Raw genomic sequence first — 19,942 nt, 5'->3', positions numbered from 1 at the left:
CCTTATTTATCATCGAAAAAAAAGAGTTATTGTCCTAATGATAAATATCGTCTAATATTCCAAAAGTTACCCTTTACAGCATTAATTATTGATATAATTAAATTAAGACAAAAATCTTGAAGTATATTCTCGTGTTCATTTTTGATTGTCATAATTTTTCTTTTTAAAATTATATTATAAGAATTTTGATTGATATATTTTTCATCATATTGATATAAAATAAGTACAATTTATGATACTTTTCGTATATTTTCTGAATGTCTAATTTTTTTGTTTAAATATCAAAATAACGTGAACTTTTTTGAATTGGCTTGAAAAATAGTTTTTAAATAAAAAATCAAAAACTCAGCTTATATACTTTTTAAAGTAAAAATAAATAAATAAGGGAGACCTATCAATTTAGTCCATCGATGGCGCAAAATGTCTAATGAGTCGAACCAACTCGAAATCAAACTAACCCACATTGACAGCATAGTTGGGCTCGACTATTAATAAGTCGAACCCATACAAGTCCATTTGGGTGCTAGTAAACTTGGACAGATAAACTCGATAAAATCTGATTAGATATTATCACCTATCATACGGTTTTCTAACTTAACTTCTTTTTCTGACCGTTCCGCTCTGTCGATCGATGATAGTATAAGAGATCTGTAATATGATAGTAAATATAGACTTGATTACACTAATCAAATCCTAAAAAAATAAAAATCAAACCAGATCCAATTTAGTAATGTCACATCATGTTTTTAATTTTCAGTATCGTAAAAATATTCAAAGCATAAAGACAAGATATTTTCTAAAAACGTGGATTGTATCATCATTGTCTCCTTCAATGGATGAGTTAGTCTGTAGTCAACAGCTCTTATAAAAACCAGTACACTGAAACACCAAAAAGAATCACAAAAAAAAGTGTAGATTTCAACAAATTAGGATCAAAATTCAGCTAATGGAGTTAAGATTAGGGATTAAGCTGATACTTGCATTATGTCTACTGATATCCGCCGAGTATGGCGGTTACTCCCACCGGACGACGGCGGAAATGCGGTGGCCGGAACGGAAGCAGCGAAAAGTGAAAGAGGATTTATTTGTAAAACGACGTAGTTTGCTCAATAATGGACTCGGCTCCACTCCTCCTATGGGGTAAAGAAAAAAAATCATAAACCAAATTTGATTATTTAGAATTTTTTTCTTAATTATTGTTATTTTTAATCTTTAATCATGTTGTATGATGACGTGGCATGTAATCATTCTGGTATTTAAATTTTAAATTTGATGGATTAGCCTCTAAATCTGATTTTAAAAATTAATTTTGGTAAAAAAAAATTTCAAGTTTCGTGTCTAAAAAGTTAGATTCAGTTGAACGTGTAGTAAAGGGCGCGGTAGTGATTTGCATACATTTGGAGAAAATCCTAGATCCGTGTTGTGTTTGTTCTTTATTATGATGGATTTTGTTCTGATAGATTTGTATAGATTATCGAGGACATAACTTTAGATAGGAGAATGTGGAGGTCGCAGACTAAGATAGATGGTTAGTAGATAGTTGAGCGTTGATTCACTTTCGTGTGAGTTTGGAGCACCATACATGCTTCTCATTTCGTACAAGTAGTATTAGTATTATTCTCGTAGTTCTTTGATTTCTGTTAATATATGTTTTGTTTTATTTTGTTGTTGTTATTGTCCTTTTCTTTCCGAATGATACATTATGCTTTCCATATTAATTGTCTATTTTCGTATTTTTTGTTTCTTAAACTACTTTGAATTGCTATCCTTGAGCTAAAGGCCGATCAGAAACCTTTCTACCCCATACACACTAACCTCTCCAGATCCCACATGTGAAATTATATTGGATATGTTATTTTTTTGCACGGTCAGTTAATCTGTTTAGGTTTCGGCGATTTTAACTAACAATAGCAAAATTTGTGTTTCAGGTGGAGTAGTTGGAATCATTTTGCCTGCAACATTGATGAGAAAGTCATAAGAGAAACTGGTAACTGTATTTGTTTTATTTAACAATCACACATTCATATTCATCTGTATATTATTGAACGTTTGTTTTGATTGACAGCCGATGCGTTGGTTTCAACTGGTCTTGATAAGCTCGGATATAAGTATGTTAACATAGGTACGTCTTTGACTTAAGATCGATGTAGATTTAGTCATCGTGTGTGAATCTCTTATGATATACCCAACTTTCAAGATTTTGTTTTCGATATCCTGTACGTAGATGAGAATGTAACACTAGCTAGCACCAACGACTTATAAGCTCGATCCATATCTGCATCTGATCATGCTGTTACAGTAGTTACTAATATCATGTGTTTGACACTTTCTAGATGATTGCTGGGCTGAACCTCAACGCGATGATCAGGTACTTTTGTCTCAACTGGAAATCGTGTTTATGAACGTTCTTCCTTGCTAATTTGATCTTCGAATTCTAGGGAAATTTTGCAGCTAAGAACTCGACATTTCCTTCTGGAATGAAAGCTTTAGCTGACTATGTTCATAGTAAAGGTCTTAAGCTAGGAATCTACTCGGATGCAGGGTAACTTGAACATGCTCATGACATTCGTTTTGAAAAGATAATCGATGATATTGAATTTCAACGTTTAAGGATTCTGCAGGTATTATACTTGTAGCAAGAAAATGCCTGGTTCACTTGGTCATGAGGAACAAGATGCAACAACTTTTGCAGCATGGGTAAGTATGAGTATAAGTATCGTGATCAATCTTGATTGTAAAACAATTCGAACATAGTTGTTGATAACGATATTTTCATTCAGGGTATTGATTATTTGAAGTACGATAACTGCAACCACGATGGAACAAAGCCAACTGTTAGGTATGTATCGCGAAATCATGTGTAACAGATTCCACTCGAACTTGTCTTCTTGACGGGGATCCATTTCTTCTGCAGATACCCTGTTATGACGAGAGCTCTAATGAAAGTTGGAAGGCCTATCTTCTTTAATCTTTGTGAATGGTGACAATGTCTTCCTTAATAAGCCCTTTTTGTGGTTCCCTGCTCTCATTTTCACAGTATTGTTAATGATCCTATACACCTATTTCTCTCGAATAGGGGCGATTTGCATCCAGCATTGTGGGGTGGTAAATTAGGTAACAGCTGGAGAACTACGAACGATATCAGTGATACATGGGAAAGGTACTATACTCTCTCCGTTTCAATTTGTCTGTATTCAACTAAAAGATATGTTGAATGGACCAAAATGTCATCGGGAGTAGTTAAATACCTTGTATTTGTCTTTCCTTCTTTTGACAGCATGATTTCTAGAGCAGACCAGAATGAAGTTTATGCAGATTATGCAAGGCCTGGTGGCTGGAATGGTTAGTATTTAGATGTATCTCAAGTCTCAACACGCCTTTTCACGTGTGGGCCTGATGATTGTTCATGGAATGATGCGATTGTTAGAACGTGTGACCATATTATCTAAACGTTCACTTATTATAGAGGACACTTCCATTTTACTTCGTTATATTGTCTTCACACATTCCAAACAGATCCCGACATGCTTGAGGTTGGAAATGGAGGGATGACAAAGGATGAATACATCATTCACTTTAGTATCTGGGCGATTTCAAAGGTATAACAACAGCAACATCATTCGTAAATGTATTATTTCACTTTTATATCAACGCTATTTCTTCTCCGTGGAGCAGAATGCCAGTATGTATGATACATTCTATGCTAATTCTAGGCTCCCCTTATCATTGGTTGTGATGTGAGAAATTTATCACATGATACAATGGAGATTCTAGCCAACAAGGAGGTGATCGCGGTAGATCAAGGTACTAAACTCCACAACACGTTAACTGCAACTAGTCATTTTGTTATAATTTATACGCGATCACCTAGACTCATTCGTTGTTTTGAACAGATGAGTTAGGTGTCCAGGGCAAAAAGGTTAGAATGGAAGGTGATCTTGAGGTAACGAAAGTCTATATATAGTATAACTTTTTTCCCTGTTCGTAATGCAGATTGCAGACGATAATCTGTGCACATTCTATTATGAACAGATCTGGGCAGGACCTCTATCAGGCTATAGAGTAGCTTTAGTGCTTCTCAACCGCGGTCCTCAGAGATACGAAATAACAGCAAACTGGGATGATATCGGAATCCCTCCTAACAGCGTTGTAATAGCAAGAGACCTTTGGGAGGTATATGTCTATGTTAACAATTCATATTCTATTTTGTCGAAATACTACATGAAGAATGAGCTCCCTGGCTTTGGTGTAGTAGTAAGAGCTAAACACTGATGTGTGAGTTAGACACACGTCATAGGTTCATACCTCGTGGCCACAGCCCTCGGGTATTCCTTGGTTATCAAAAAGCACTGATACTCACCATGTCAAAAACACACATAGTTGAGTGAAAACCCAATGTGTTTCCACAAGTAGGGTCTGGGAAGGGTAGCCCTACCTTGAGAAGGTAGAGAGGTTGTTTCCGAAAGACCCTTAGTTCAGTGAAACAGTGAAAAAGAGGCAATAGCAACAAATAGAAACAACAACATGCTAAAAGACACTGAAGCAACAAGTAAAGATAGAAATCTGGGAAATTGATACAGATTCATAAAGTAATCTACGTTATACTCAGCTAGATCGATAAAAGTTGTTTATCATTCATCATTTTAAGAAGTTACGAAAATAAAAGTCTTTACCAGTATTAGTTGAAGTGATTGTTAACCATTTTTACTCATAATGGAAATGATTTGGCATATTCTGATGCAGCACAAGACATTGGAGACAAAATTTGTAGGGAATTTGACAGCTACAGTGAACTCTCATGCATGCAAGATGTATGTATTGAAGCCTATTGCTTGAAGATGTCTGCACCACACTTCTGTGTTTTCCTCTCAACTTGTTATGTTTTAACTATTAAAAAATGAACTTGTCATTTGTTTCAAATGTATACAAAGGATTAAACATGATTAATAAGATGCTATGTATGAGTTTTTTTTTTCTATATGTACTGTAGCTTTTCTGATTTTTGGTCCTCAAATTCACATCTTATAAGTTTTAACCTTTTGAAGAATTAGTCTAAATTGTCGTCCACCAAACTTGATAATGTGTGTATGATCATGTAAAATGAGTTAATAATCTATGTATATTGGTTACAAAAAGTTAGACATAATACATAAACGTACTTTTCACCTTCGCTTCAATTGACATCTATGCCTTCTAACTTTGAGTATATACAAGTAAGACTTTTAAACTTGTATAGAATTGAACAAATAGTCACATTCTTCCTACAAGGCATCCTACATGACAATATTGTGTTCTACGTATGTTATGTGATGTTCAATTTTAGACAATTTGAAGTGTCTACTTGTACATACCAAAAGTTGGTGTGCATTATGCTAAAAAAGCAGTAAATCGATCCGACTATTCTTCTAAAGATATAAGCTCTCTCTAATCATATTTTTTTCCCATTCTTTGGACTCGAACATGAAACCTTTGAACCTCTTTTCTTTTTTATGAAGCCAATATCATTTCTTTCATTGAGAAGTTAAGACACAAAATAAAATATATCAATCAACACTGTCTCAATCTCAAGTAATTGAGTCAGCTATAGTTTTAAACACCCTTGCACAGTATGCTGATTACCACAATTGATACATGAGTTCACACAACAAAACCTACAATTACAAAGAATAATCAAATATATATTAGGGTTAGGTGAGAATTAGTATGATGGATTCTTCTCCAACAAGCAGGTTCATTAGCAGCATCTTTAGAGCATGTTGTCCTTAACCTTCAATACAACAACACACCTTAGTCCCAAACAAGTTGGGATCGGCTAATATGAATCATCAGTGACCATGTTTGTCCATAACTATCGATGATGACAAGTGTAATGTGAAGAAATTAGTAGTAAGTGTTGCATCTGCATAGAGGATACTAGCTCTGCAAGGTACCAAAAGCATGCAGTGCAGCATCTACAAATGTCACTCAAAGTTCAGCAACACCATTGTTACTTCCGGTGTTATATGCAATAATACTAAACTCATGAAACTTCGTGTAGTGCTAGATTCAGCTCCTGAGCAGTTTTGGCAATTGAACCTCCTCTTCTAAATGACAAAAAAAAAGATAGAGAAATGGATAAATATTAGCAATTTATATTCTCCACGGACCTAAAGATGGTGGCTTAAGGTGCTTTCACATACCTCGAAAGAGCAGGTAGACAACTCTTGACTTTTTCAAGTTCAATAAAGCAGAGATTGTAGCGCTCCATCCTTTTGTTGCAAAAAGCAATAAAACCATTCAAACTATAACTAAAAAGATAAGATAATTAATAGGAAGTAAAAGAAAACATGTAATAATTACCTTTTCTCTGCCTCAATATCAACACCAACTGATGTTGGAGTAGACAACGAAGTATAAATCAGTGAACCAAATACTTTAACAAGCTTGAGTAGCATACTCAATGAAATATCTTGATGTCTAAAAGAAGAAAACATGTCAGTCATGGAAAATTTTCAAAAAGGTTAGCAAAGAAAAGGAAAACAAAGCTCAATTTGTTCTACCTATCCAACTTGCTCTCAAGCAGCCCCGTGAGAAGTGGTAGAAGGCATGTGCAAATTTCTAATGTGATAATGTCATTTTTCTCTGCCAAGAAACTCACTAACTCAGAAAGCACCTGTGTAAGCCAGCAAATGGAAACCATATGGTGTTAAAAAGGTAAATATCAATATTAAAAATAGGGCACAAAAAACAAAAGACTTACAGCATGATCTGCCATCTTCTCCATTACACTTACTGCCCCTTTAATATCATGTCTTTTCCAGTACTGGTAGACAACCTACAAAAGGTCAAAAACTCGATATAATTAAGCGAACTCTTGAAGACCAAATCAAATGGTAGAGATCAACTGATTAAATTTCTCCCCACCCAATCAGCATATCTTACCAATTAGCAAGAAATTCTGAAAATGAGTAAGCTAAACCTTCCAAGTAGGTCATCAATTATGATGATGCGAATCAGTTATAACGGACTTAAAGTCTTAAACACATAAATTAGTAGCAAGGGACTGCAAAAGCTTAATGGTGCCAAGTAAGAGAATCTAATAACCATTAGCAAGTTCTCCAAAATTGCTACCTGTAATTTAGCCAAACGAGATTGCATCGAGCCAACAAATTCTTTGTGCTGTTCCATCAAGTCAGCAATGATATCCTCATCGTCAGCAGTACCCGCGTCACTTACAGCTGATAAGGGATCTTCTCTCTTTTCAGGTATGATTTTTGAATTACGATGAGTTAAATTCTGTGTCATGGAAGACAGAAATTATACAACTTTCACATAAATGACTTTTATCCTATTATATTCATGAAAGAAACAACAAAGATCATGAGATTATGTGAAAACTATTTTAGGTATTAACAGTTCAATGTTCCAGCTATCACATGTCCTAATGCATTGACTACCACAAAAGTGAATGTCTATCTATGAAGTCGGTATAACTACTACAATAATGATCACGTCCAAGATTCTACTTCTAATAACTAGAAAATTTTTCAGCAATAGATCTGCCAAAAAAATGATGATAGAGATCAAACAGAATATAAGAAAAAGGAAGTTCCGATGATGAATTTAGTTTCCTTTTTCTCTCAATGGTGACATTCTAGCTGCCACACACGGCCTTAAGATTCCTGTTTGAATGAACATGCCATCACTTCTTCTATTTGGGTTAGATAAATTAGAAATCGGGTTTCTGATTATTAAAAGTTAGGTTGGTTATTTTGCAGCCTAATTTATTTTGTGACTTTATCACTGGGAACCTTCAAGTTTTATGTTGAGTCGAGAATAATCTTTGCCAAACCTGGCAGTGTTTTGACTAGGATAGACTTAGGTGCACCCCTAACTGTCAACAGAAACCCCATTCTCCCTTGTTCCTGCACTATCCTTTTCCATGATTGTGAAGTGCTAATTTCACTTGAAATAATCTCAGTATTTTCTAAAAGTATGTGATCGCAAATCTGAAATCACACATTGAAAATACTGAAATGCTTCCACATTCTTTAAATAACCATCATTAAAATTAGCAACAAATGATTAATATTGTTAAATGGGAAAATCTCAATATGCAGTAACAGTTGGAATAACAAATAAGGAAAAACGCAGAATCGACTCATACCACATTGGTGGGAACCACATCTGGAGCAGGTACCGCCCCAGCAATGCAGGGAGCAAGACCCTCGTATCCAGGAACTTTATCTCTCTTTTCCCAGTTTGCAATAGTAGATCGTGTCCTACCTAATTTTCCAAATTCAATGCATGAGACAACCATAATTTAGAAGTGCACCAATAGCAGTAAAAAGAGTTCTACCTCTTTGTTGACCTAGCATGGAATAAGGTTTCCTATTAAGAATATTTCCACGGGCTTCATCTGGTACAAAGGGTAAGTATTAATAATACAGTTAATTCATATTATTCTAAAGACAAGGTGAAATACAAATAAAGTTAAACACAGAACAGGTCTTTTAAGAAATTGTACTGAGTAGAAGACAGTGATAATTTATGGGAGAAATACAGAAATGAATAAAGCAACGGATTAAACAATTAAGCTATTTCCCTTCCACAGCAATTATGGTGATGATCACTTGAACTAGTGAGCAAATAAGAAACTCAAACCCAAATAAAGTTCAAGTAAGGCTATTGAAGTGACTGACATAGATAGTGAAGTACATTCTCAAAAAATAAGTGTAAAAGAATGAAAAATATCAAGGCAAAAAAATTATTACATGAAAAGGCAAGACACACACACACACACACGTGAGTAGATATATCCATACACACACCACAAAAGATATTAATTTCCTTTACACCCCTTATACTATTCCTTTGGCTGCAAGTTGATGAAATTTACTGGTATACTACCACTTCACATAACCACTGAGAACCAAACAGGAGAAGAAACATCGGGCTTCTTTTTTCACAAATGAAACATAGAATCCAACTTAGAAGTATATATGTGCAACTTAACCCACAAATATGGTGCTAAAATTCTAGATCTAATTAGACGGCACATACATAATTGATACTGCCCGGCATAATATACCTTAAAACCTTTCTTGTTCAAAAATCATACCTCACAATGCCTAAAAACAACCCACAACACACAAAAGCATAGAAGCAGAAAAGGTAAAGACAATATAAAAAAAATAGGACACAAGTGAATACGCACAATTTTCAATTGGGTGACTGGAGAGTGGCTCATGTGCTGTATTGATATCAAGTTTTGTGGAAACTAAATTCGTGTCATCATTCACACTTCTCTCAGTTGCAGCAGTTTCAAATATTGAGCATTTAACAGAAGGAAAATTGTTCCTGTCTGCAGGGCTACTACTTTCAATAGCCTTAGGCACTTCAACTTCAGACTGCGCTGCAGAAGTTGGCCTCCCGAGGTCTTCGTTGGTAGTAGGAGACTTCCAATCAGATACTTTTGGCTGCAATCTTTGTGGAATTTCCCTTCCTGCAACTCCTCCTTTCCTGCATTCAGAGGCAAGCTCTGTTCTTTCATTATTTCTTGGGACAAGAACAGGTATAATCTCCTTATTGACAATAGAGCCATTTTCTGTTGACTGGGTTTTTGCTGAATTCCTCTTTACACCCGTTGTATTAGGAACTGCTCTTGAGCTGAATGGAGGTGCCTTTGGACCAGTACTGAGATTTACTTTTTGTGTGGTGCCAGGAGTATCTGTGATAGCTTCATTCAGAAGATAAGTGCAAACGTAAGAAGATATTCTGGCAATCAAACTTGAGCAAAGGAAGCTAATCAAAGGCCAGGAGTTAAAAGAATAAGTAGTAAATGGGGAATTAAAGAAGCAGAGTAAGAACTTAAGATAAGGTGCCAAGCTAATAATGTTAAGGCAAGGGAAACATGAAAAACATAAGAGTAGCATACTAGTAAGAGCAGCAGAATCCCTCTGAAGAACCATGTTTTGTGACAAAGAAAGTCTTCTGAATGACTTAGACTCTTTCACAAGATCAGAGTTTTGTGAAATTAATTGTCCCCGACAACTTGCATCTGTATTATCCTCAGCTGAAGTGGATAGATTCACTCTTAAATTGGATTTTGCTGCTGAGTGACCATTGGATGGTGTAGAACTATCCATTGTGTATGGTTCAAGACACTGCAAGAGGCAAGCATGACGAAGTGTGACATTACTTAGAAATTTCAGAAGAAGCAAGACATCAAATAGACAACTTCAATGGAAAAAGGTGACTATTACCGAAATATCGACAACCCACACTCCAACACAACTTTGATTATAAGAACATCCAAGAAGTTTTCCTTCATGAATACTTAGATCAGACAATGTAGACCATCCAACATCTACTGTATCATGATACCTAATTGGTTCCCATGAGAAAACCTACAAAGAAGGACTACTTTCTTTAGGAGATGGACTAAGCACCAAATATATTTAACAAAATCATTTCTAAAAACAGAAAATGCATGCCTACCTTCAAATTCTCATGTAAACCACAAAGAAGGGTTCTTCCATCAGTATTGAAGGCCATGGAACGCACTCCTGTTGTCTAGATTTCAGATAAAACAATTTTTTTTACTATACTGACAATGCATACAGTTTCCAAATACATGAGAAACACTCAGCAGTGGTACTGCAATGAGAAAAGGGAAATCAAAGAGAAGAACCCAACAAACCTCAGGTCCAGCAGAACCTATGAGTTCAAAAGATTCAAGGTCCCAGAACTTAACTGTCTTGTCAGCAGAACCTGGTTATGCAAAAACCATGAACAAATAGTAAGGCATCTGACAGCGTTCGTGATAAGACACAAGAAGGAAGGCGATTCTGTTCATGCTTCAGACGATTTGGCTAATTCTACATACAACTATCTAATTTTCACCTATTATATATAAATAAAGGCGTAAGGGCCTCCAAGCCCAGCTCTTGGGGACTCTTTTATAATTAATTTGATCCCTTTCTTCAATCCTCACACACACTAACCCCCAACACCCCCTGAATTCGGTTGTGTAATCAGCACCAGCAACCTGAAGATGCAGGCTTCAATTAGTTATCACCTTATACTTTCTCAAAACCTAAATACAGATTACAGTACCCTCCTATTTTGGTTCCCCCTCCCTCTTTCCCAACTGCAAATTTGAATCACGAAAAAGAAAGCTAAAACTTAATTCCCAATAATTCGATACAAAAATATACATCACTTTTAGTATGGGGTTCCTGGTATATTTTCACAAGAAACACTGCAGGAAATCCCAAAGCTAGATTAACACTAATTACTAGTTTCCACACTAGGGAACAGGGCACTGATGTTTGGCTTTCCTATATTTTGGTTAGAGAAGGAAAACTCAACTATGAGGAAGCAAGAGAGTATTGTTTCATGGAGCATGCGATGTTCATATGAAAACCTTATTCATCAGGTACGAACTCCCCTAAAAACATGCACCACAATGAGATAAAGCATTTCTATATACTTTTTATGTAAGTACTTACATGAAAAACAGATTCTTATATAAGTAGACAAAGCAGTTCTATAGATCCCCAAGATAGAAGTCACAGATCTGATTGGAGAGGAAAGCACTTATACTGGAGATAAGAACAAAAAATATGAAAATAAGATTGAAAATAATAATGGCGGATAAAGTTATTAATCAATATTCAATAGCAAGACTTATCAAATCTAGTCATATGTTCAGATAGATGAGTATACTCTTCTCAATTTGTCATTTCTTGATAAAATGTTTGGTTATCCTAATCTTTAATAAGAATATCATCATGAGAATACTCTTCTCAACTTGTCATTTCTTGATAAAATGTTTGGTTATCCTAATCTTTAATAAGAATATCATCATGCAAAAGTTTTAGGTTGCCACTAGATTCAAGTTCTACATAGATCATAGAATGCATCAGCGAACTCATTTCAGAAATACAACAAAAGTTACAGGAGGATTTACAAGACAACAAGAAAGATGACCTTCAATTAAGAAGAACATTGTAGCAGTAAGTCAAAGCTTTATCTAACCTGTAGCCAATAAGAACTCATGAGGATGAAAGTCTATGCACTGAATTTTTCCTTCATGACATTTGAAATCGTGTAAAAGCTTCCCTGCAGTCAAATCCCATATCTGCCACAACACTGAATCTATTATCAGGATAACTAGACTTAAAGAGCTTACAGGCTGATATAGCTACTTGATGTCAAGCAAACAATAATATCCTAGAAAGATGCACGTGGAAAAAATAAACTACTTAAAATAGTAGTTTTGCATCGCTGTCACTTTATGCACGGCACGATTGATTTTAATAATAGTGGTTTTCATCATGGTCATAAGAATGTGCTAAGTACCAAGATTAAAATATCCGTCATTCCATCATCTCACGACCTTATTTAGCGTACCAACTGATCTATAACAAAGTAGCTTCTATAAGACCCAGAAAGTATAAAGGCATCATCCTAAGTGAATGTTTCATTAAGTTGATGTATGTCAATAATAATCAGTCTTCTTTTGTTCTGAGCCATGTCGTTTAGATATCATACGAAATATTAGCAAGTACAGTCTGATATGGCTCACCCAACGTCTCAACCATTAGAAGTCACTTCAATGTGTTAGTTCCGAAATATAATTACTGAACAAGGAAAGAAGTGAAGAATAAGAGTCCGACCTTTACACTACGGTCTTCTCCACCAGATACAACCCAGCGTCCATCTGGCGTGAACCTGATGGTATTGACACCTCGAGTGTGACCTTTGTATGTGTGAATGCACCCTTTGCGTCTAATATCCCATATCTTTAGATTTGTGTCCAGAGACCCAGATGCAAAGAACTCACCAAAGGGATGGAAGTCCAATGATATACAATTGGATCTATGTCCAGTGAGAGTTCGAACAACTGAGAAATATAGATCGATAAAGAGATAGAATTTGTAAAGTTCATGATAAAAATAAAAAAATGATATTCACAGAGAATAAAGTTCTAAAAAGCCTACTTTTGGCTTCCTCTAGATCCCAAAGCTTAATAGTACCACTGGCAGCTCCTGCAGCTACCAGAACTTCTGAAGAATCAAAGCTAACTGAATCGATTCCGCTTGAATGACCTGACAAGCTCTACACAAGAATACAGATACAAGACAATGTGTTAAAAAACAAACAATGTTGCCGCTAAAATTGCATCTTTGCAAACAGAGAAAATGATAACCGTAAGGTTAAGCCCCAAACAACGGCCTCGATCAGGAAGAACATTCCATTGTGGTCATCCAAAAAGGAACTACATAATATAGATTTAGCTGCTTGACAGTGTAAATCAAATTTAATAATGTAAGCATTCACCCTTTGTACTCATATACCTTCCTTTTTGGTTAGAGCAAAAGATATTTTGATCTCAATGCACACATACATAACAAAGGAAATGAAATTACAATGAAAAGAGAAACTAATAAGAGATACTAACCAATATGGCATCAGGCTTGCCAATGGACCAGAGATTAACCTTGTGATCTTCTCCCCCAGTTACAAGAACCCTGGATGATTTTCTCCCAATCTTTAAGCAGTTCACACTTAAAGAATGTGCTACAAATTCCTCTATGACAAAGCATTGTCAAGGTCTTCAAATCATAGTGTGAGTTCTCTAATTTACCATTCATTTCTACAACAACATACCCAGTTCTGAGGTAGGATCTATGCAGACCTTACCCCTACCATTGTGAGGTAGAGAGACTACTACCGGTACACCTCAGCTCACATTCATTTCTTTCCCCCTTTTTCCCAGTACAAAACAAAAACCATTAAGAACCTAGTCCCCTACTATCATTTGTCTCTATATACAGTCCAATCAAAGTTAATCATTCACCACATTGCACAATTTTCAATTTTTATGAAGAAATTGTTACCCTATATGACCAATTGCAAGCCAAACAACAAAATTAAGCAAATAAACTAACAATACAAACCAAAAAAAAAAAATAGGATACGTAGCTTATAAGCACGTTTGGTAGTTGTCATCGAAAGAGAGTCAAAACCACCAAATCAAACAAAACCCACTTCTCGATTCACAGCACATTACGCAACAAATCAATAAACCCTTTGTTCTCCGTCCTTCCTGCAAAGATTTTAAAGTAAGTCTTCGAACTTCAAAGTAAAATACATTACACAAACCACACAAAAAAAAATCATATGATTCGGTTGACAAAACTTACATTGCATAAACGCTGTCAATTTTGGCGATTAATAGATGAAAAAAAATCTAAAAAAAAAATTAAAGTATATTCAACAAACTATTGCTTCTTTTCACTCAAATTCAATTTCAAAAAATGCAATTTTTGCGATGATTTTTCTTCACAATGAGGATTGAAAACAATGGCGAAGAGGGGAAAATTTGAGAAGGTGAAGAAGAAGGAGAAATGGCGTTTTCAAAATCACGAGAAAATGACAAAAATGGTCCTTTTATGTTTTTTCCATAAAAATTAAATTTGTTTTTAAAATATCTTTGTGAATATAGTTTATGTTTAATAATTTTTCACTAAACTTTATAAAAATAGTTATAAAAAAAAAGAAGTTTTAAATATGATTAAAACTATGCATTTAATGTGATTTTATAAGTGGATCTCAATAATTTGGAGATTAGAGTAAAGAAGATATGGTAAAAATATCGGAGTACAAAAAAATAAAATTAGTAAAAGTAATTAAAGTAATGAAAACAACAATAGTGTTAAAACTGAAGAGGATGATAATGTGGATAAATTAATAAGGTGAAGACCAAGAAATAAGGTGCTTTAAATTAGAAGCATTGTTTTATCGTTGAAAGCAAAGAAATTGTTTAGCTACCGATTGATTTTGTCCTTGTTTGAGCTTTATGATATTCTATTAGCACGTGTTATAAGAAATTGGGTTAAATATCAAACGAGTACAATTTTCATATGTTGAATTTGAAATATTGAATATAAAATCGGTGATAAGTCAGGGGAAGGTGAGGATGATGAAGTCATCACACCTCTACAATGTCTGAATAAAAAAATTTGGGTATTATCATAAAGTTTTGTATTCGCTAAGTTTATTGTTGAAAGGAGAATTACGTCTTGTATAGCAATCATTTTCAAATTTTTCATAGGCCTATCTACATCAAACTCACACGCCTTTTTGTTATTGCATATATGTTCCTGATCCTTTTAATGTTGAATCATTTCAATCTTGTTTTCTGCGTTCTTTTCATCATGGAGGTTATTTTCATGTTATCGCGTATATCCTCTTTCTAATCTTGTCTCCTCTAATATATTCACAGATCTATTTAAATGTCTATAAGTGAGTCCCGTCAAATCTTTTTTAAAATGCAACATAGGACATTGCACTAGACACCGAGATGATATAGGATATAGCAAAAATTACACCTTAAAAAATTACATCAAATTCCAAATTACATCTAATCGATGCATATTTAACGGACTATTTTGAATCTACCTTCAAATATAACGTTTATGAATGTTATATCAATCTCAACCGTTGATCACTAATTGATCACTCATCCAACGGCTGAAATTTAACATATTTGATCCTAATTATAATTTTTTTTTAAAAAAAAAATTATAGTAACTTTTTCTAGTCAAATTTGAAATGAAAAGTAGGTGATTCTATGTAATCATTTTATTCTTTTAATTACTTTCTAGAAAGAAAAAAGTTGAAATTTAATCATCTATTTAATTGATCAATTTCATTAGCTTTGTATCACAATTTTGAAAAGTTGTGTAATTATTTGTTTTTCTTCTTTCTAGAAAAAAAAAAAGGCAAAGTGTAAATATATTTAATTCATATTATTTCTCTTTAATTCATTTTCAAAAATTTAAATATAATATAATTTATAGCACGAAATATTTTTTTAAAATAAATATTATGTATTACGTGATATAAATTTAAATTGATAAAAATCTCAATATAAATACTAAACACCCGTAAAAAGTCCAAAAAAATAGTCATATAATTTCTTTGTTTCAAATAAAACTTTGTGATGCTATCAACCATTTGAAGTTTAAAAGGAAAATAAAGGAATAAAGAATGTGTCAAAGTTGTTTAGAGGGAAAACAAATCAAATGAGAGTAGTATTGAGAATCTTTTTTTAAAATAGTTTTTTAAAGGAATATTTTCTAAGAGTTATTTTTTTTAATATTAATATAAAATTCTAAAAGAATTGTGAATTGATATATTTCTAAAGTATTTTAATTATAATAAATTATTAGATATAAGGAAATTATTTATATAAAAAAGAAAATTATTGTAATTTATTTATTTGTTACATTTTGTTGCATTCAATTCTTATTTTGATCTTTAACAAATGAATGGAAGAAAATATTATAAAGTTTTGATTTATTTTTTGGGAAAATACCCAAGTACCCCTCGATCTATGCCCGAAATCTCAGAGACACACTTATACTATACTAAGGTCCTATTACCCCCTGAACTTATTTTATATGTAATTTTCTATCCCTTTTTAGCCTACGTGGCGCTAGTTCGAAAAAAAAGTCAGTCATTGTTGGGCCCACAAGATAGTGTCACGTAAGCTAAAAAGGGATAAAAAATTATTAATAAAATAAGTTCAGGGGGTAATAGGACCTTAGTATAGTATAAGTGTGTCTCTGAGATTTCGGACATAGGTTGAGGGGTACTTGGGCATTATCCCTTATTTTTTCAACATTACCTCCATCCATCCTTCAAAATTGAAGAAATCACTAATTAGTTTTTTTTTATTGAGTTATTAAATTACAAGTGGATTAAATATTTTAATTATTGATAAGCTCTTTTCATAAGTTTGTTAAAAATAATAAGAACCTTTCTATATATTTATTTAATATATTGATTGAATTCTTGGTCATCTCAACAATTAACCATTGAACTAATTGAGGTAGTGAATTGATTGATGTTTAATTAAGAATCTAAATAATTCCACTTAAAACAAAGCATAAAAAGATAATCATTTTCACAAAACTTATCATGTTTTTAAGAATAAAAATAAATATAGACAAAGACAAAGCATTTTTTTAGGTTGAGAATTGAAATAAAATAATGAGCTAAGTATCGATGTTTGTACTCGTTTTCATTAAATATAGCGAAAGCCCTTTCTTTTTCTTTAAAATTAGAACAATATTTTCATTTAATAACATATAAAAAAAAATACTATCTATACGTATAAAAAAAATCACACTAACTGAATACGCAATACAATATTCTGATTGTAAGTGTGTATTCTCTGAGTAAAAGCTTAATGTATGTGTGATCAACTAAGAGACGAAATTTATTTATTTATTATATTTTTTGAAGCAAATCATGATTCGTGCAAACATTATTGCATTTTCACAATCGTAATCTATATTCGTCCTTGATCAATTGTATATATATACATGTATATCTATATGAAGTCATTAAATATTTATCCGAACAACTGAATTCAATATATACATTTCGAAAATTGTATGTGCATGTGGATCTCTAGCGATGCAACGTCAATTTTACGTCTAAAGATCGATTTATATCTTTAAATTTTTAACGCTAAAAAAATCGACCTCTGAAGTCCGAATGTTAAACTATCCTTTTAGCTTTGATGGGCCTAAAATGTAAATGAATTCTAAGGCCTCAAAAAAGCCCAATACATTTTCCACCGCCAATATCTCAAAGTAGCTGAAGAAGCGAAAAACAGCCTCTCTCTGCCGCAACTCCAATGGCGTTATCGTCTCTTGTGCCGGCGTTATCTTCTACGCCGCCATGTACGGCGGCGATGTTAAACTGCTCCGGTTCTGTATCCTCAACATCGTCGTCGCCGTCGTGTATTGGCCTCTTAACTTGCTCATTCTCTCAGCCGCCACACACCGTTGCTTTAATGCCGTTTTTGAGACCGACATCTCTGTGTTATTCTAGATCTAGAAGGAGTTCACAGATAGTGCGTATGGCACCGGAAGAAGAGAAGAAGACTCAACGTTCACCTCTGGACTTCCCTATCGTAAGCTTCGAAAACTCGTTTTTGTTTCTGGTTATTTAACTTTAATTGTAGATGTGTTCTTCTATTAGCTATTATGGACTGCAGCTTAGTGTGTGGTAAGAGTAAAATGTATTGTGTAGAAGTTGTAATGATAGCTTAAAATCCAGATATGGTTTTTGGTTGTTTAAGTGTGAGCTGTTGTTTGCTATTTGGACGATTTGAATTGTGCCAAATCTGATCAGAAAATAGCATAGGAAATTGCAATTTGTATTGTTGAAACCTGCGATGCAACTTCAACTTAGCAGATTAGTAGTGGGGTGTTGTCTTGCTTTCCGACGGGTTTAAGCTGGGCGGTGTGTTGGGTAGTATTAGACTTCTACTTGTAGTGTCTTTCTATCATCATTTGTTGTTTGTTGTGTTTCGATTATCATACTATTTTGTTGTTATAACTGTTATCTTATTAGTTGCTCTGTATTCTTCACTGCTGTTTTTGCTTTCTATACCTACTTTGATTTGTTGCAATTGAGCCGAGGGTCCTCTGAAACCAATCTATCTTCCTCCACAAGGTAGGGTTTTTTATGGTTAATGGTTATTTAAGTGTGAATGATTGTTGCTGTTTGGATGAAATAAATTGTGCATTATACTCAAAACTATCAAGTTACCGATTTCGATTTTATGTGGTCAAAAATAGAATGAAATTTCTGAAATTGTACACGGAGCGTAACCAAATTTTCTATCCTCATAATAAAGTTAGCCCTTTTGTTTGATTAGTCAGTTTTTAAGAGGAGTGGTTCTTCTTGCAATCTCAAGCATAGCATTTATCTGCTATTTGGCCTGTTGAAACAACCTAGAAGAAAGGTTTTAGGCCTACATAACCTACTTTTGAAGCCAAGACAATCTTTTCCTGTCAATCACTCATCAGAAAGTAGTGGAGAAAATCTAATCGAAGGTGTAGAAACTGCTGGAAAGAAGGGATAATTTCTTCGTAGCCATGGATAGATCCACCCAGGTTTAGGTCCATAAGCAGTGATCATTGCTTTATGAAACCCTGCGACAAGTTAATTATTGGTCGTAGTTTGATCCTCCCCTCTTTCCTCTTGAATGATATCCACTGGGTAAAGTTTTAGTTGTCTTGGAGAGAGGGGAGACATGAGTTGATCGAAGTTATTCATATTCCAACTAAGAGGTGTTCCGTCTCTTCCAAGTAGCTAACCTTGGTATGTCAAGAATCTGGTACCAATGATACAATTTTGACCCTTTCATTTAGTGTAAATTTCTAGGAGCTTCCTTGGCAATGTCATTCTTGATAATTCGATGTCCTAATCAACAATCTTGTGCATTGTGTACTATAGGAAGTGTAGTATTTGAACCGATACTGCAATTTGCTTTCTAGAATTTTGACATGAAAGCTGCTAGGCATTTTGATGAAACATGTTTGTTGGCAGGAATGGGAAAGACCCAAGCCCGGACGAAGAGCAGATATATTTCCTCAATTCAGTCCCATGAAAACTCCCTTGCCACCTCCTATGCCGGGTGATCCTCCAGAAGAGGAGGAGGAAGAAGAAGAAAAGAAAGAGGAAGAGGGAGAAGAAGACGAAGAGAAAGAGAAGGAAGAAGAGAAAGAGAAAGACCCTGACAAAGACAATCCTATTAAACCCCCTGCCGATTTCATTCCAACAAAATAACGAGGTAGACTCGCGCTTTGCTCTTGTTAACTTATATTACATTGGTCTAGGTCATGATCTACATAGAATCAATGATCGCGAAGAGTACTCAAATTGAAAATTTTGTAATACAGTCAATACTCTTTAGACAATCTGTAGTGTGATGTAATATTTTGTTTCAACAAGATTCATATTTACTATTCTTAGCCTACTAGTTGCATCAATGTAGCACTTATCGATATTGTACATTGTTTTGATGGGGAAAAGTACAATAATACTCAATTCTGAGTCTGTCAAACGATCTCACAAACATTCCAAGCAA

The 19,942-nt window shown here is 34.2% G+C and overlaps 3 protein-coding genes across 4 annotated transcripts; 2 read left to right on the top strand and 1 right to left on the bottom strand.

Moving 5' to 3' along the window:
- The first annotated feature begins 669 nt into the window (after nucleotides 1–669).
- LOC101249542 (alpha-galactosidase 1) lies at nucleotides 670–4,978 on the top strand. Its single transcript, XM_004236832.5, has 15 exons — nucleotides 670–1,140; nucleotides 1,929–1,987; nucleotides 2,066–2,122; nucleotides 2,334–2,368; nucleotides 2,439–2,542; nucleotides 2,622–2,697; nucleotides 2,781–2,839; nucleotides 2,915–2,980; nucleotides 3,077–3,160; nucleotides 3,278–3,342; nucleotides 3,517–3,599; nucleotides 3,714–3,804; nucleotides 3,894–3,943; nucleotides 4,033–4,173; nucleotides 4,744–4,978. Exons 1-15 carry the CDS (start codon nucleotides 947–949, stop codon nucleotides 4,834–4,836), a joined length of 1,257 nt encoding a protein of 418 aa, XP_004236880.1. The 5' UTR covers nucleotides 670–946; the 3' UTR covers nucleotides 4,837–4,978.
- Nucleotides 4,979–5,478: 500 nt separating this feature from the next.
- On the bottom strand, nucleotides 5,479–14,706 carry LOC101249258 (katanin p80 WD40 repeat-containing subunit B1 homolog KTN80.4). Of its 2 annotated transcripts, none has more exons than XM_004236830.5 (19): nucleotides 14,193–14,706; nucleotides 13,968–14,095; nucleotides 13,448–13,578; nucleotides 12,987–13,104; nucleotides 12,663–12,889; nucleotides 12,022–12,124; nucleotides 10,682–10,752; nucleotides 10,480–10,554; nucleotides 10,245–10,388; nucleotides 9,917–10,145; nucleotides 9,197–9,718; nucleotides 8,339–8,398; nucleotides 8,147–8,265; nucleotides 7,111–7,275; nucleotides 6,740–6,814; nucleotides 6,540–6,652; nucleotides 6,340–6,456; nucleotides 6,180–6,248; nucleotides 5,479–6,083 (listed from the first exon to the last, which is right to left on the bottom strand). In XM_004236830.5, the coding sequence occupies exons 2-19, from the start codon at nucleotides 13,996–13,998 to the stop codon at nucleotides 6,020–6,022; spliced, it is 2,433 nt and encodes an 810-aa protein (XP_004236878.2). In that variant the 5' UTR covers nucleotides 13,999–14,095; nucleotides 14,193–14,706; the 3' UTR covers nucleotides 5,479–6,019. The 2 variants fall into 2 exon arrangements, with proteins under 2 accessions (XP_004236878.2, XP_010319353.2); XM_010321051.4 differs by having other exon boundaries at nucleotides 5,479–6,080; nucleotides 14,193–14,413.
- Nucleotides 14,707–17,540: 2,834 nt separating this feature from the next.
- Nucleotides 17,541–19,918, top strand: LOC101250594 (uncharacterized). Its single transcript, XM_004236835.5, has 2 exons — nucleotides 17,541–17,977; nucleotides 19,402–19,918. Exons 1-2 carry the CDS (start codon nucleotides 17,699–17,701, stop codon nucleotides 19,639–19,641), a joined length of 519 nt encoding a protein of 172 aa, XP_004236883.1. The 5' UTR covers nucleotides 17,541–17,698; the 3' UTR covers nucleotides 19,642–19,918.
- Nucleotides 19,919–19,942: the final 24 nt, after the last annotated feature.

Source organism: Solanum lycopersicum, chromosome 4, assembly GCF_036512215.1.
Source record: "Solanum lycopersicum chromosome 4, SLM_r2.1".
NCBI lineage: Eukaryota > Viridiplantae > Streptophyta > Magnoliopsida > Solanales > Solanaceae > Solanum > Solanum lycopersicum.
This window is presented reverse-complemented; position numbering and strand designations above follow the sequence as displayed.